The sequence below is a fragment of the Silene latifolia genome, chromosome 1 (genome assembly GCF_048544455.1).
Source record: "Silene latifolia isolate original U9 population chromosome 1, ASM4854445v1, whole genome shotgun sequence".
Classification (NCBI taxonomy): domain Eukaryota; kingdom Viridiplantae; phylum Streptophyta; class Magnoliopsida; order Caryophyllales; family Caryophyllaceae; genus Silene; species Silene latifolia.
This window is the reverse complement of record NC_133526.1, coordinates 195,069,109-195,086,005: the sequence shown is the minus strand read 5'-3', so window position 1 is coordinate 195,086,005 and position 16,897 is coordinate 195,069,109. Positions and strand designations below refer to the sequence as shown.

Below are 16,897 nucleotides of genomic sequence, written 5' to 3'. Positions count from 1 at the left end.
GCTTAGAACATTATTATTTCTTTAACGATTTTGTTAATATGTGTCAGGTTTATAAATTCAGTTTAGTTCATGATCATAAATTCAGTTTAATTCATTTTTATATAAAAAATATTTATATGAATTTTTTTTCTATATAATAAATGACGGTAAAAAGTTTATTTATATGGATTTTTTTTCAATAAACTTATAATAAAACGGTATTATAAAATCTAGTGCTATTAATTTAGTTGGAAAATTCTCAGCCATTGATCGACTAACATTGATTTCGTCGACTTTATTAGGGTTTAACACACTCAAGTACTCAACATTTCACTTCCTCCCCCAAATCCCTCACCAATTTACCAACTCAATCCCTCATTTTCCCCCAAATCAATTTCACCCCCAAAATCACTCCTCAAACCCTAAAACTCAAACAACACTCAACAATGGATACCTTATCAAAATCCACCTTCAAACAACAAATTCAACCCTCGTTTTTCTCCTTCCACCATAGCCGACCGTTACATTTCTCCAAACCCACTTCAATTTCATTCCCAAAACCCCCAATTCAAACCCTAATTATCAAATCCTCATCCAAAAATTCAATTTCAAAATCAATTGCAGAAAACCCTAAAACCAAAACCAAATCCCTAAACCCTTTCACTCTTCTCAAAACCCCAATTACTGTCGCCGTCACAACCGCCGCAATTTTTCTCGCCGGAATTTCACACAAACCTCTCCCCGCCATCGCAACCACCGCACCTCCGGCGGTCGAGGAAATCTCCAGCGAAATCTCCGACGAAGAGAGGGAAAAGAAACTCGAAGAGTTCGTTGCGGAAAACCCTGATAATGTGCTTGTCTTGAAATCACTAATGGAAGTTCGAATCAAAAACAAGAAGCTAGCGAAAGCGGTGGAGGTATTGAACCGGTTAATTGAGCTTGAACCGGAGGAGAAAGAATGGATGTTACTACGGGCACACATGTACACATACATGGGAGAAACCGAGATGGCTAAAACCGGGTTTGAGGAAATAATTGAAAAGGACCCGGTTCGTGCGGAGGCGTATCACGGGTTAGTAATGGCGGTTTCGCAAGGCGAAGAAGGTGGTGCTGAGTTGGATGTAGTAGCGGATAGGATAAAACTCGCAATTGAGAAATGTAAGAAGGAGAATAAGAAGGACGAGGTTCGAGATTTTAAGCTATTAGTTGCGCAAATTCGGGTTATTGATGGGAATTACGATGAGGCATTGAGAATATATGAGGAATTGGTTAAGGAAGAACCGAGGGATTTTAGGCCGTATTTGTGTCAAGGGATAATTTATACATTGTTGAGGAAGAAAGACGAGGCTGAAAAACAGTTTGAGAAGTATAAGAGACTTGTACCTCAAGGACACCCTTATGCTCAGTATTTTGATGAGAATATGCTTGCTACTAAGGTTTTTTCGCAAATGGCGGAAAATGAGAGGGTTAAGGTTGGTGATAGGGGTTAGAGATGGGATTTTGAGGTATCTAGGAGTTGATTTGGGGTTGTGGGTGGTCGTAATGTTACTCGTAAATGTACTCTATGAAACCGCGTTAGAAATGTTAAGTTATTTAAAATAATGTACGAGTGCAAGAGTACGTTTTTCCATTGGTGGTATCGTTCCCCGTTTCCCTAATTCTGTTTAGTAGTGAAATAGGGTTAAGTTTTGATGTTTGTGTGAGGTTTTACTTTGTATTGGTAGTTAATTACGAAAGCTTGATGATTATTTAATGGCATTGTTATACACTTGATATCTACTCTTCCCGTCTCAGTCATTTGTTTACATTTGTGATCAGCATATGTTTTTACTGGTTTTACTGATGGCACACATGTTAGGAATGATTTTGGTTCAAACTTAAGCCTCGCTGGTAATAGTTAGAACGCCATGGTGCGCTTGTGCATAAGGCGCTAAAAGAAATGCTGTAGTTCTTCTATTTTTGCCCTTTCCTTGGCCTCATTTTGTTGTAGAAACGACCTGCCTTGTGTGCATAAGGTGTGCCTTGCACCTCGTAGCCATTGGCTGTTGTTGCTTTGCTGCACCTTGGAAAGCTTGTCTTCCTTTCCTGTCCGATTACTCTTATCAGAAGTCCAAACATTCCTCGCTACCATTGGGTGGAATATTTCATGGTGTAAGATGACAACTCGGGTTTGGGTAGCAACAAAGATGAGAAGGGATTAAAGATGTGCATACTGTTTTGGTAAATGATTGTAGAGTTTCAGTTTTGACCATTCGATTTAATCTGAATTTGAGGCCTTAAAACCCTTAAAACTCGAACAGACGACCTAGGTGTTGGAATTTTGGCAGCGGAATGCAGTGGATATGATATTCCAAACTCAATCTTGCTTTGACGAACTGAAAACTTTGGAACAGATTTTAATTGAAAATGAAAGGAAGATATTTGATCAACATGAGAAGTTGAGGCAGAGGATTGAATCTAAAAAACAGAGATGTGAGAGGGCGTTAAAAGAACGTGTAGCCTCTAGCTCCAACATGGAGCTATGAAGGTCATATCACCAACATCGCCTCCCCGAAAAACCATGTAATACAAACACATTCAAAATATAAATAAAATCATCCATGATTGGAATATCATATCCACTGCATTCCGCTGCGCCACTCTAATGTTGATCAAATATCTTCCTTTCATCTTCAACTTTTTTTTGTATGAGTACATGATATGATATATTTTGGGGAGACGATATTGGTGGTGAGACCATGGTTGGAGTCATGGCTACACACACTACAAATGAACCTACACCCATATTTATAGTAATGTATGAGAATATTCTAGAGGCAACTACAAAGTTGTTAATTTCTCCACTTCTCTAAATTATTCTAGTGATTATGCAACTATCTTAATCTTTCAAGAATTTTCTAGATTATTATTTCTAACACTCCTCTTAATCTGAAAATTCTTTGTTGGGAAATTAGCGTCAATCACCCACGCGCAACGGAAGCAACCAATTGACAAGTAAATCGTAAAAGTAAATAAATGTAAGCAATAATAAGATGAGACGATATTTTAGGGTCAAACCCAGGGCAAAACCTTTCAAACCGAAAGTAAAACCCACTAGCCAAATCGACTAGATCGAATCCACTATAATAATATAGTACCAGTACAACGTAACCGTCCCGAATTAATACCAATCCGAAATCCACAATAATATAAGATAACGATCTCTAGCCCTCCAGTGATATTAGTTAATGCCACTAATATAACTCCTAGAGTAACCTCCTAAATTATTGTATAAAAACACTCGGTGTACTGCCTCTCACCCTCAAACCCGACTTGCTATTTTCTACCAAACTAAGTCACCTTGTTTGATATTTGTTGTGAGATAATATTTCCAAAGGAATTGCAACCTTTTTATAGCCTAGTGAAATACGTTAGATTTTATAATAATAAATTTTTTTTCACGTTATCCATGAATGAATTAATAACATTCATGTGTTTTCACGTATTTGTAAAAAACAAGTGAATGTTTCATTCATTTACACCTAAAGTTACATGTACATCATCAATATTATACATGTAACACTTAGCAACTTTAATATCTTGTGGTGGATATTTTATCCCAACATTCTTGACCATACTTGAAGTCTTGTGTGATATCGTTTGCCATTAGATCTTTGACTGTCTTGAATCTTTGTTCTCCAATTTCTGTTATATGCTCCCCACAATCTTGAATTATCTTCTTGTTTTTGCACCTTTTTCTTTGATATTGTTGTTCTCCTCCTATGAATTTCACGCAAGTTTAGTTTAATGTGCTCATCCTTCTTGATGTACTCACTGAAATGAGACTGATACTTCTCGGGCTCATCTTCCACCAATGTCCTCATGTACGAAGCAATGTGACCACCATAGATGTATTTGCGGTGGACCTCCATAATCCCCAACCCAGGCCTTAAAACTCGAACAGACGACCTAGGCCCTTGCCCAAATAAGGTAAAAATCTGAGGGGTCTCCTCCTCAAAGAGATTAAACACCTTCATATCCATAATTGGCATCAAGCTTTGAACTTGATCAACCCTAACAAGATTCTTAAACCTCCTAGGCTTGAAAAAAACGGGTTCAAACCCCTCCTCTGTCTCCAACTCCATCAAACTAGCACTCGATGACTCCACATCCGGATCCTCCCCCAAAAACCTGAAACTGATACAACCCATGATTACCAAACTCAGACTCAGCAAACAAAAAACCCGATTTCATCACACACAACGACGAAGTCACAGGAATTGTATCAAAATACTTAATATTCAACTCCGAAACAACACCATTCCCATGTTCTAATGTAACCCTAAGGCCTTGTTTGGATAGGAAAAAAGGAGGGAAAGGAAGGGGAGGGGGAAGGAGGGAAGAGAAAGGAAGGGGAGGGGAGGGAAGGGAGAATGGGGGAGATGATTTTCCCTCTAAATATTGCCTATGTTGGTAGGGAAATAATTTGCCTCGTAGGAGGGAAATGGAGGGATTCGTTTTGTTGGAAATGATGGCTGTAAAAGCCAAGTTGCTTTGTCCAACTTTCCATTTGATATCCCACATCGGTGGATTAGCTTGGTCTCCATGTGTTTATATTGTCTTTTGTCTATCACTAGCCAATTGTGTGGACCAAGGAGGCTTTTGTTGGGATTGTTGGGCCTGTGGGTTTGGGTCCAAACACACACGCGCGCGCGCGCCGGCCCGGCCCGGGCTCGGGCTCGGGTAGAGGGGCCAAAGGCCCCCTTTTAATCTTTTTTGGGCTTGTGTGTAGTGGGCTGTCCACATTCAGTGTACTGGAACTTGTAACAGTCAGTCAATTAAGACTGTTAGTGGGAGCGATTAAAGAGCTGTTAATGCTCCACTAATTCCGTTTTGACTGCTGCGTTTGTGGAGCAGTTTTTGGCTCCGCTGTTGATCTTTTTTCGCTATAAATAGATCATCTCGCATCTCTCCAGCACACACATCAACAATCACTCTCCTCTCTTCTTCCTCCTCTTCTCTTAAATTTCTGGGTAATGGTAATTATTTTCGTTCCAAGTCTCACAGTTCCGAGTGAGCGAAACTGAGTTGGAGACTGTAGTGTTATCCTTGGGGAACTACCGGCACTAGCTGATCGCCACCACGGTCGTACCGAAATATAGTTTTCAAGGCAGTGGCTCCATTACCACGGCACTACGATTCGGGTTATATCTCTTCTGTTTTTTTGCTTTTCATTGTTGCTGCTTCTTTACTCCAACAATTTGAAAACTATATATATATCTGTTGTTGTTAATTGCTGTAACAATGTCGTCTGTTTTAGCAAAAACCCTTCCTGATTTGACTAAACTTGAGAAATTAGACGGTCATAACTATAAGCGTTGGTCACAGAAACTGTTGATGTTTTTCGAACAACTGGAAATTGATTATGTGTTGTTTAGTGACCCGCCTGCTCCTGTTAAAGAGGCTGCTGTTACTGAGACCGTAGAGAACACCCCCCCTGCTAAAGCTGCTGTTAAGTCAAACGAGGAGGATATTAAGAAATTTGATAAGGACAATAAACTTGTTAGATGCCAGCTTCTAAACAACATGACCGACACCCTTTTTGACCTATTTATGGTTCATAAGTCCTCCAAACTGATATGGGAGTCCTTAGAGGCCAAGTATGGGGCTGATGATGCGGGGAAAAAGAAATATGTTGTGGGTAAGTGGCTGGAATTTCAGATGGCTGACGGGAAACCCATCATGGAACAAGTTCATGTCTACGAGAACTTATGTGCTGATGTCGTGAATGAGGGTATGAAACTAGATGACATTTTCGTGGCTAATGTTCTGTTAGAAAAGTTCCCTCCCTCCTGGTCTGACTATAGGAACCACCTTAAGCACAAGAAAAAGGACCTGTCTCTCCAAGAACTAGTAGGACACATGAGGACCGAAGAGGCAAATCGCCTTAAAGACAAACCTGTTAGTCAATCTGTTAAATCTTCTGTTGCTGCTGTTGATGCTAATCTGGTTGAGTCTGGTGGTCCGTCTTATACTGAGAAGTTCAAGGGTAAGGGTAAGGCCAAGGTTGGTCAAGGTAAGAACCAGGGTCAGGCTAAGAAGAATGGTCCAGGGAAGCATACCAAACCTGTTGCTAAGATTCAGAAACCAAAGGGTCCCATTGTTTGCTATGTCTGTGGGAAACCTGGTCACAAAGCCTACCAGTGCACTGAAAAGAAGACTGCTGAAGCCAATGTTGCTGTGACTGATGATGTCATTGCTGCTGTGGTTGTGGAAGCTAATCTGGTGGGTAATGTTGCTGAATGGGTCTTGGATACCGGCGCTTCTGCGACACCCTTATAAATTGCGTTAAATATATACGTAAATTCTACAGAAAAACTGACAGGATATGTTTGTAATTGGTTCAACTAGATAAAACCTGTAATTTTTAAAACTTTTCTAAACCATTCACAAACATTCCGAAATGAAAAGTGCCAAAACCTGCAAGGACTAACAACCTAATTTACATAACATAACTAAAGTCGCGGGGATATAGTAATACAAACCAAAGAAAATGAGGGAGATATATGTCCCTTCAAAATATATATACACAACCATAAGTTAAAAGGTTTACTACAAAAATAGCCAAACTAGGTCCAAGGTTCTCTTGCTCACTAGCTCGTCTGTGTACTCCAACTAAGCATCATCAACCTGTCAATCGCATTTTATACAAACACGAAAGCCACAATTCAGTGGGGAGTAACTTCGAGTCCTCCCAGCCACGAAATGTCATTTTTAATGTAACATGTAGTGTAACATGTAACAACATGATAAATAATCTAATTACCAAGTATCCTAACATATGAGTACTAAACTGACCAAATTAAACTATCATGTGAAACATATAACAAGTAGTAATCCAAACTTTATCAATTGTAACCGACTTACATCTCACCTATTACAATTCATAAAATCACCATACAAGAAAGGGCAATATATCAAAGACAGGCATAAGTTCTTAGTCCCGTCAATAGTCACTCTGTAACTCGAGTCTATACCACGAGGTAGGGAAGGTAATCGAACCGGTATCTTGGCTCGAGGTTCTATCAAAACATGGCCAAGACACAACACAACCCTAGCCCATAATCACTTGAGACCTAGACATGCGGATACACACCACCGCACCCAAGACCCACAATTTTTCTAAAACAAAGTGAGTACCCTAAGGAGTCCACCAAAGGGTTGGCTAGTACTTAAGCTGACCACTTACTATCAAAATAAGTAACGAGGTCATGCCCCAACTTGGATATAAACCCACCAAGTCAGGAACACAAAGGCTATTAAGCAGTGAACATATACTCGTCAGAGACTATAAAGACCTATCTATGACAAACACAACAACCTGCAAAAAGTATTTAATACCAATACCATTTCTAGCACTATTAACAATATTAAAGGTTTCAGGGAATCTAGGGCCGTTTCTACAATATAAGAAACTATTAAATTCAACCAACACATGTGAACTAAGACTTAATAAATGGCCTAAAACAAGAAAAAGGCCGATTATCCAATTCATATAAAATTTTATCCAACCGAATTTTTACCCGCAACCCCAGTCCTGCGACAGGTACGGGTTAAATTGCGGCTGACCAATCACACAATTGACTGACATCGAATCAGTCAAAGGGACTAAGGCTCGATTTTAAGACAATCATCAAAACATTGCAATTATTGCTATAAAATTCATTTTGAGCCTATTCATTACAATTTCATTTTATAACCTATACTAACATGTGCAACTACCAATACAAACATAATTTTTACCATTAACATAATTTTTACTACTAATATGATTCAATTCAAAAGTGTACTCATATGTGACTTATACTAACTATAACATTAATTAACCCGAAATGACCAATATTGCATGAAAAACCGCGAAACAAGCAACAGTGACCGGGCCACCCGTGGGCCTGCCGTGGCCTGCACGAACTGCCGCCCTACTTTGCCGCCGTCACCCCCACTCCTCCATTTTTCCGTTTTTGTTCATTTTAACTCCGTTTTAAGCATTACTTAATCGTTCCCATTCCATTTCTATACTATTATGAGAATTTAAACTAACAAAAGACATGCATGCAACCCATTTTATCATGTGAAACAAATTACTCAAATACAAATCACAAAAACATACAAAAAGCAAAGAATGTGACGATTATTCGTCGAGTAACTCGAAATATGTTACCTTAAGCTAGAAAATGAGCAAATAGCACCTTGAATACCAAACCCTAATATACACTAGCCACTATCTTCAACAATATACGAGTCCCCAAACTCGTCTTCCAATTCTTCACCTAAATAAACAATAAAAACACAATAATAAGTATAAAAAACCGAAATTATGCCAAAATCGTCTTAAACCAACATCAAGAAATCTGAAATTAAAACATACTAGGTTGTAGATCTCGAAGAGAGGATTCCGGAAATATAAATTTTGTGAAAATCCGACAAGAAATGAGGAAATTATGATGAAAATAGCTTGGATTTTGATGAAAATGGTGGTTTTTGGTTGAAGGTTCAAGAAGATGTGTTTGGTAAGGAAAAATCAGAAAGAAAGGAAGGGGGAAGGAGGTGCCGCGGGAAAAGGAAAGGAAAGGAGGAAGGAAGCGGGTTTTAGTCGGGATTTTACGAGTCGGTTTTGGCTCGTTTCGATAATAATTAGAACCGCTTGTCAAATGCAAATTCCGACAAGACCAAAGTTCTTAAACACGAGATTACAAGAAAATTGAATACTCATACGACCCATTTCCATAATCGTTTGCCCAATTTTCAATAGAGTTGTCATTTTTCTCCGATATGCCCTTATTTCGAAATAAAAAGTTTTTACACGGTTTAAACTATTTTTAAACGTTTCGAAACTATCAAAATAAATACTTTACTTCAAAATATAATAAAATTATATTTCTTTGAATTATTTTTACTTCAAATACATTAATATCAAATTTTACTTGATTAATAAATTACTTCCGCAATATATTAACGGTCCGAAATTACGGGGCGTTACAATCACCCCTCCTTTTAAAAAGTTTCGTCCTCGAAACTTAGAAGGAGAAATTATAGTAAACAACATCTTCACAATATAGTTATAAGAAAATATGGGTATCTTTTCAATGAAACGGTGATACTCTCGTTGATCAGACAAGAACATCCACATTCATATCAAGATATAAAAATATTTCTACACCAATAAATGAGAAAACCCATTATTGGGACGTCTCCAATAACAAGATTTAACACTCATTAATGTTAAAACCATTGAAAATCATAAAAGCATTTTCAAACTTCTAGTTTAAAATTCTATATTAAGAATAATATCTTTACTAATTATGATTTAAATACGGCTTAGTAACTAGGAAAAAGAGTAAGAAAAGGAATACCTTACGAGAATAATTCAGGATATTTAGCTAACATAGAAGCTTCAGTCTCCCAAGTCTCTTCTTTGACATTTCCACAACGCCAAAGAACACGGACTAGAGGTACAACTTTGCTCCTAAGTTGTTTATTGGCTTTTTCAAGAATCCGAATTGGCCTTTCTTCAACCACCAAGTTAGGCTCCAATTCAAGAATCTCTTCTTGGATGATATGGCTAGGGTCACTAATGTACTTCCTCAATTGAGAAACATGAAAGACATTGTGAACCTTGCTCGGTTTGGGGCAATTCTAAACGGTAAGCAAAGGCGGACCAATCTTTTCAATCACCCGGAAAGGTCCAATATATTTAGGGCTCAGCTTCCCTTTAACGCCAAACCGTTTCACCCCTTTCATAGGTGACACTTTAAGGAATACTTGATCATCAACCTCAAAAGAAAGTGGTCGACGACGGACATCAGCATATGATTTTTGACGGTCCTGAGCGGCTTTCATCCGCTCCCGAATGATCTTAACTTGTTCAATGGACTCGGTCACCAAATCAGGTCCTAACATTGGAACATTTTGGGTTTGATCCCAACAGACTGGAGTACGGCATTTTCTACCGTACAGAGCTTCATATGGTGCCATTTTAATGGAGGCTTGATAGCTGTTGTTGTAAGAGAATTCAACCAGAGGTAAACATTTCTCCCAGGAAGTTTGGAAATCTAAGGCACAGGCACGAAGAAGATCCTCTAAAGTTTGAATTGTCCTCTCAGTTTGACCATCAGTGGCGGCGTGAAAAGCAGTGCTCATTAATAGTTTACTACCCAAGGCTCTCTGTAATGCAGTCCAGAAACGAGAACAAAATCGAGGGTCTCGATCTGAAACTATATCTTTAGGAACCCCATGATAGCGCACTACTTCATTCACATAGGCACCAGCTAGAACTTCTAAACCCCAGGTCTCTCTAATGGGAATAACCGAGCACACTTAGTTAATCGGTCCACAACCACCCAAACAGCATTCTTCCCAGTGGAAGTTTTGGGCAAAGCCATCACAAAATCCATGGAAATAGACTCCCATTTCCAAAGAGGAACATCCAAGGGTTGAAGCAAACCCCCGGGCTTTTGATGTTCTACCTTTACTTTCTGGCAGGTGAGGCATTTACTGACATACTCCATAACTTCAATCTTCATCCTAGGCCACCAGAATTGCAATCTCAAATCTTTGTACATTTTGGTAGCTCCGGATGAACGGAGTAAGGAGAGAGGTGTGCTTCATCAAGAATTCTTTTTCTCAAATCAGCTGCACTCGGAACATAGATTCTACCATGATAACGGAGATACCCATCATCATCAATCTTACAATCCTTAGCTTGCCCAAGTTGAATTTTAGCTTGAATGGATTTGAAAGTAGGATCATCAGAAAGGCAAGCACGGATCTCACGGTGGAAGTCAGGTTCGGCTGACATGGCATCAAGATGATGAGAGCCCCTTTTTACAAGGCTTACTCCTAATTTTTGAAGTTCTAAAGCAAGTTCAGGAGGTAATTCCTGAAAAGAATTCAAAGAATGACAGGATTTTCTGCTAAGAGCATCAGCCACCGCATTAGCTTTTCCTTCGTGATAAATTAGATTGGCATCATAGTCATTCACCAATTCCAACCATCTTCTTTGTCTCATGTTCAGCTCTTTTTGGGTAAAGAGATATTTCAGGCTTTTGTGGTCGGTGTAGATGTTGCAATGGACTCCAATGAGGTAGTGTCTCCAAATCTTTAAAGCATGCACCACCGCAGCTAATTCAAGATCATGAGTCGGGTAGCTAACTTCATGAACTCTAAGCTGTCGAGAGGCATACGCAATGACTTTCCCTTTTTGCATCAAGACACAACCTATAACATGCTTAGAAGCATCACAGTAAACATCAAAGTCCACTCCTTCTTCAGGTAAGGTCAACACCGGAGCGGTAGTCAACCTCTTTTTCAATTCCTGGAAGGCATTTTCACACTCCTCAGACCACACAAAATTAGACTCTTTCTTCAGCAACTGAGTCATCGGCCTAGCAATCTTTGAAAAATCCTTCACAAATCGCCGATAGTAACCCGCCAAGCCAAGGAAACTACGGATTTCAGAAACATTGGTCGGACTTTTCCAATCAACAACGGCTTCAATTTTGGCAGGATCTACCATAACGCCCTCTTTCGAAATGACGTGCCCAAGGAAGGTCACTTTAGGTAACTAGAATTCACATTTAGAGAATTTAGCATACCATTTTTCACGGCGCAGAATCTCCAAAATAGCACGAAGGTGTTGGACATGTTCTTCTTCAGATTTAGAATAGATCAGGATGTCATCAATGAACACTACAACGCATTTGTCAAGGTGTTCTCTGAAAGTACGGTTCATCTGATCCATGAATACTGCTGGAGCATTGGTCAAACCGAATGGCATCACCGTAAACTCGAAATGACCATATCTCGTGCTGAAGGCGGTCCTAGGAATGTCAGCTTCTCGGACTGGAATTTGATGATAACCCGAACGAAGATCAATTTTAGAAAAAGTAGAAGCACCTCGGAGTTGGTCAAAAAGATCATCAATTCTAGGAAGAGGATATTTATTCTTAATAGTAACCCGGTTAAGTTCACGATAATCTATGCATAATCGCATAGATCCATCCTTCTTTCTTACAAAGAGAACAGGAGCACCCCAAGGTGAAGAGCTAGGTCGGATAAAACCTTTGGCAATCAAATCATCCAAATGAGCCTTGACTCTTTTCATTTCAGACGGTGCCACCTATAAGGAGCTTTAGCAATAGGGTGGTACCGGAATAAGATCAATAGCAAATTCAACTTCCCTTTCAGGAGGAATTCCCGGTAGCTCATCAGGAAAAACATCGGGAAATTCACATACTACAGGAATGTTCTCTTTAGGAGGTAGAGAGGAAGAATCAGAAGTAGTCACCATACACAAGAAGGCTTGATGACCCTTTTTTATCGCATTGACAAACTTCATAGCAGAAATTAATTTAGTACCGGTTTGTCTTTTAACCATTTGATAAGACACACGGTGACCTGAAGGGCTTGTAAGAATTATTTTCTGATATCGACATTCAAATCGAGCATGATAAGTATGTAACCAATCCATGCCCAAAATGACATCAAATTCTTCAAGCGGAAATTGGAAAAGATTTGCTGGAAATATAGATCCCACAATAGAAATAGGGACTTCCGGATAGATTTTAGAACAGGAAAAGACATCCCCAGAGGGTAAGGATATAGATGTGCTTTCTTCATGTGAGGATTCAAGTGATAATTTATCGGAGAGTTTTATTGAAATAAAAGATAAAGAGGCACCCGTATCAAATAGTACCAAACAAGGAACATCAAAAATAGAAAATGTACCAAAGTGATATCGGGATGTGCCTCGGCCGCTCGGCTCATGACAAAAATCCGACCCTTCGGCCTCACCGCCTCACTTTGGGGCGGCGGGAGTAGTAGGAGCCGTCACCTTCTTCTCCGGGCAAACATTAGCCTTGTGGCCCGGTTTGTTGCAAGAAAAGCATATGATAGGATCAACAAAGCATTTACCAGGATGTGCTGGTTTCTTGCAGTTATAGCACACTCGGTCTTTAGTACCTTTATTGTCGTTAAGAGCTGAAGATTGACCACCCCGGTTAACTTGCACATTAGAAACAAATCTCCTCTTGTTTGAGTCAGAGGGAGAAGAGATGAACCTAGGTGAAGGAGTGTAAGGCCTAGAAGATGGATATAAAGGCCTCTTGCCAAGATTAGAACTAGTTGCACGAGCTTCATTTTCAATGTCTTTCAGGGAATTCTCAGCCCATAAAGCATCATTGTAAATTGAAACAAAGCTGGTGGAATCCCGTCGGACCATACTTTTGATTTTAGGAGAGAGCTTTTCAAGATAAAAGAAGGCTTTTTCATTGTCATCCTTCACCAATCTAGTTGCATAATGAGCCAACTCGTTGTATTTATCGGTGAAGGCCTGAACAGGAAGGCTTCCTTGCTTTAATTCCATGAACCCCTTCAACTTCTACTGTTTAAGTTCTTGCGGATAAAATCGGGCCTCCACTAGTTCCTTGAAACGTTCCCAGTCAAATCCCGGTTCAGATGAAACGGTAGGCCCAGTCATGGACCACCATCGATCTGCTTCTCGTACTAAGAAGTGAGATGCCAGCTTCACTTTATGTTCCGTCTTAACATCATACAACGTAAAGCTTTTCTCCAACTCCCGAAACCACCCTGTAAGAGCAACTAGATCAATCTCTCCACCATAAGTGGGAGTGTTGATTCGGGTTAATTGATTAGCCACCCAGGTATAGGTGCCTGGAGTACCCTCAGGAGGCGGGGGAGGAGGAGCTTGTTGATTCTGCTGATTTTGTTGGTTTTGGAGAATTTGAGTAAGAACTAGTAAAAGAGCATCATCAATTCTTCTTGGCGGAGCCATCTTTCAAAAGAGAAAATTAATTAGTACCTAACAATTAGCAATCACAAACAGACTACCACATAAAATCCTAAATCTACCCATCCTACCCATCTCTCAAGTTTATTATTTAAAGGTCAAGTGCTTTTAAGTAGGGTGCACAAACGTGCGTCGGGAGCAACAAGCTCTGATACCAACTGTGACACCCTTATAAATTGCGTTAAATATATACGTAAATTCTACAGAAAAACTGACAGGATATGTTTGTAATTGGTTCAACTAGATAAAACCTGTAATTTTTAAAACTTTTCTAAACCATTCACAAACATTCCGAAATGAAAAGTGCCAAAACCTGCAAGGACTAACAACCTAATTTACATAACATAACTAAAGTCGCGGGGATATAGTAATACAAACCAAAGAAAATGAGGGAGATATATGTCCCTTCAAAATATATATACACAACCATAAGTTAAAAGGTTTACTACAAAAATAGCCAAACTAGGTCCAAGGTTCTCTTGCTCACTAGCTCGTCTGTGTACTCCAACTAAGCATCATCAACCTGTCAATCGCATTTTATACAAACACGAAAGCCACAATTCAGTGGGGAGTAACTTCGAGTCCTCCCAGCCACGAAATGTCATTTTTAATGTAACATGTAGTGTAACATGTAACAACATGATAAATAATCTAATTACCAAGTATCCTAACATATGAGTACTAAACTGACCAAATTAAACTATCATGTGAAACATATAACAAGTAGTAATCCAAACTTTATCAATTGTAACCGACTTACATCTCACCTATTACAATTCATAAAATCACCATACAAGAAAGGGCAATATATCAAAGACAGGCATAAGTTCTTAGTCCCGTCAATAGTCACTCTGTAACTCGAGTCTATACCACGAGGTAGGGAAGGTAATCGAACCGGTATCTTGGCTCAGAGGTTCTATCAAAACATGGCCAAGACACAACACAACCCTAGCCCATAATCTGCGCAGACCTAGACATGCGGATACACACCACCGCACCCAAGACCCACAATTTTTCTAAAACAAAGTGAGTACCCTAAGGAGTCCACCAAAGGGTTGGCTAGTACTTAAGCTGACCACTTACTATCAAAATAAGTAACGAGGTCATGCCCCAACTTGGATATAAACCCACCAAGTCAGGAACACAAAGGCTATTAAGCAGTGAACATATACTCGTCAGAGACTATAAAGACCTATCTATGACAAACACAACAACCTGCAAAAAGTATTTAATACCAATACCATTTCTAGCACTATTAACAATATTAAAGGTTTCAGGGAATCTAGGGCCGTTTCTACAATATAAGAAACTATTAAATTCAACCAACACATGTGAACTAAGACTTAATAAATGGCCTAAAACAAGAAAAAGGCCGATTATCCAATTCATATAAAATTTTATCCAACCGAATTTTTACCCGCAACCCCATCTGCGGCAGTGCGGGTTAAATTGCGGTGACCAATCACACAATTGATGACATCGAATCGATCAAAGGGACTAAGGCTCGATTTTAAGACAATCATCAAAACATTGCAATTATTGCTATAAAATTCATTTTGAGCCTATTCATTACAATTTCATTTTATAACCTATACTAACATGTGCAACTACCAATACAAACATAATTTTTACCATTAACATAATTTTTACTACTAATATGATTCAATTCAAAAGTGTACTCATATGTGACTTATACTAACTATAACATTAATTAACCCGAAATGACCAATATTGCATGAAAAACCGCGAAATAAGCAACGGGCTGACCCGGGCCACCCGTGGGCCTGCCGTGGGCCTGCACGGGCCTGCCCGGCCTGCTGGCCGTCACCCCCACTCCTCCATTTTTCCGTTTTTGTTCATTTTAACTCCGTTTTAAGCATTACTTAATCGTTCCCATTCCATTTCTATACTATTATGAGAATTTAAACTAACAAAAGACATGCATGCAACCCATTTTATCATGTGAAACAAATTACTCAAATACAAATCACAAAAACATACAAAAAGCAAAGAATGTGACGATTATTCGTCGAGTAACTCGAAATATGTTACCTTAAGCTAGAAAATGAGCAAATAGCACCTTGAATACCAAACCCTAATATACACTAGCCACTATCTTCAACAATATACGAGTCCCCAAACTCGTCTTCCAATTCTTCACCTAAATAAACAATAAAAACACAATAATAAGTATAAAAAACCGAAATTATGCCAAAATCGTCTTAAACCAACATCAAGAAATCTGAAATTAAAACATACTAGGTTGTAGATCTCGAAGAGAGGATTCCGGAAATATAAATTTTGTGAAAATCCGACAAGAAATGAGGAAATTATGATGAAAATAGCTTGGATTTTGATGAAAATGGTGGTTTTTGGTTGAAGGTTCAAGAAGATGTGTTTGGTAAGGAAAAATCAGAAAGAAAGGAAGGGGGAAGGAGGTGCCGCGGGAAAAGGAAAGGAAAGGAGGAAGGGAGCGGGTTTTAGTCGGGATTTTACGAGTCGGTTTTGGCTCGTTTCGATAATAATTAGAACCGCTTGTCAAATGCAAATTCCGGCAAGACCAAAGTTCTTAAACACGAGATTACAAGAAAATTGAATACTCATACGACCCATTTCCATAATCGTTTGCCCAATTTTCAATAGAGTTGTCATTTTTCTCCGATATGCCCTTATTTCGAAATAAAAAGTTTTTACACGGTTTAAACTATTTTTAAACGTTTCGAAACTATCGAAATAAATACTTTACTTCAAAATATAATAAAATTATATTTCTTTGAATTATTTTTACTTCAAATACATTAATATCAAATTTTACTCGATTAATAAATTACTTCCGCAATATATTAACGGTCCGAAATTACGGGGCGTTACAGCTTCCACGCATCTCTGTGCTGATAAGGGATTATTTGCTGAGTTCGAGGAGGTAGCTGATGGGGAATGCGTCTACATGGGTAATTCTTCATCTGCAATGATCACAGGCAAAGGCAAGATCTTTCTCAAACTCACCTCGGGGAAAACACTTGCTCTCACCAATGTTTTATTTGTACCCTCATTGCGTCGAAACCTCGTGTC

General features: G+C 39.0%; 1 protein-coding gene across 1 annotated transcript; it reads left to right on the top strand.

The window, feature by feature from the left end:
• The first annotated feature begins 300 nt into the window (after positions 1 to 300).
• On the top strand, positions 301 to 1,758 carry LOC141615267 (protein SLOW GREEN 1, chloroplastic-like). The gene has a single exon (XM_074433696.1). It carries the CDS (start codon positions 426 to 428, stop codon positions 1,467 to 1,469), a length of 1,044 nt encoding a protein of 347 aa, XP_074289797.1. The 5' UTR covers positions 301 to 425; the 3' UTR covers positions 1,470 to 1,758.
• The last annotated feature ends 15,139 nt before the right edge of the window (positions 1,759 to 16,897 follow it).

Coding starts and splice junctions, on each gene's coding strand:
- LOC141615267 (XM_074433696.1), top strand. CDS start 426: ATGGATACCTTATCAAAATCCACCTTCAAACAACAAATTCAACCCTCG.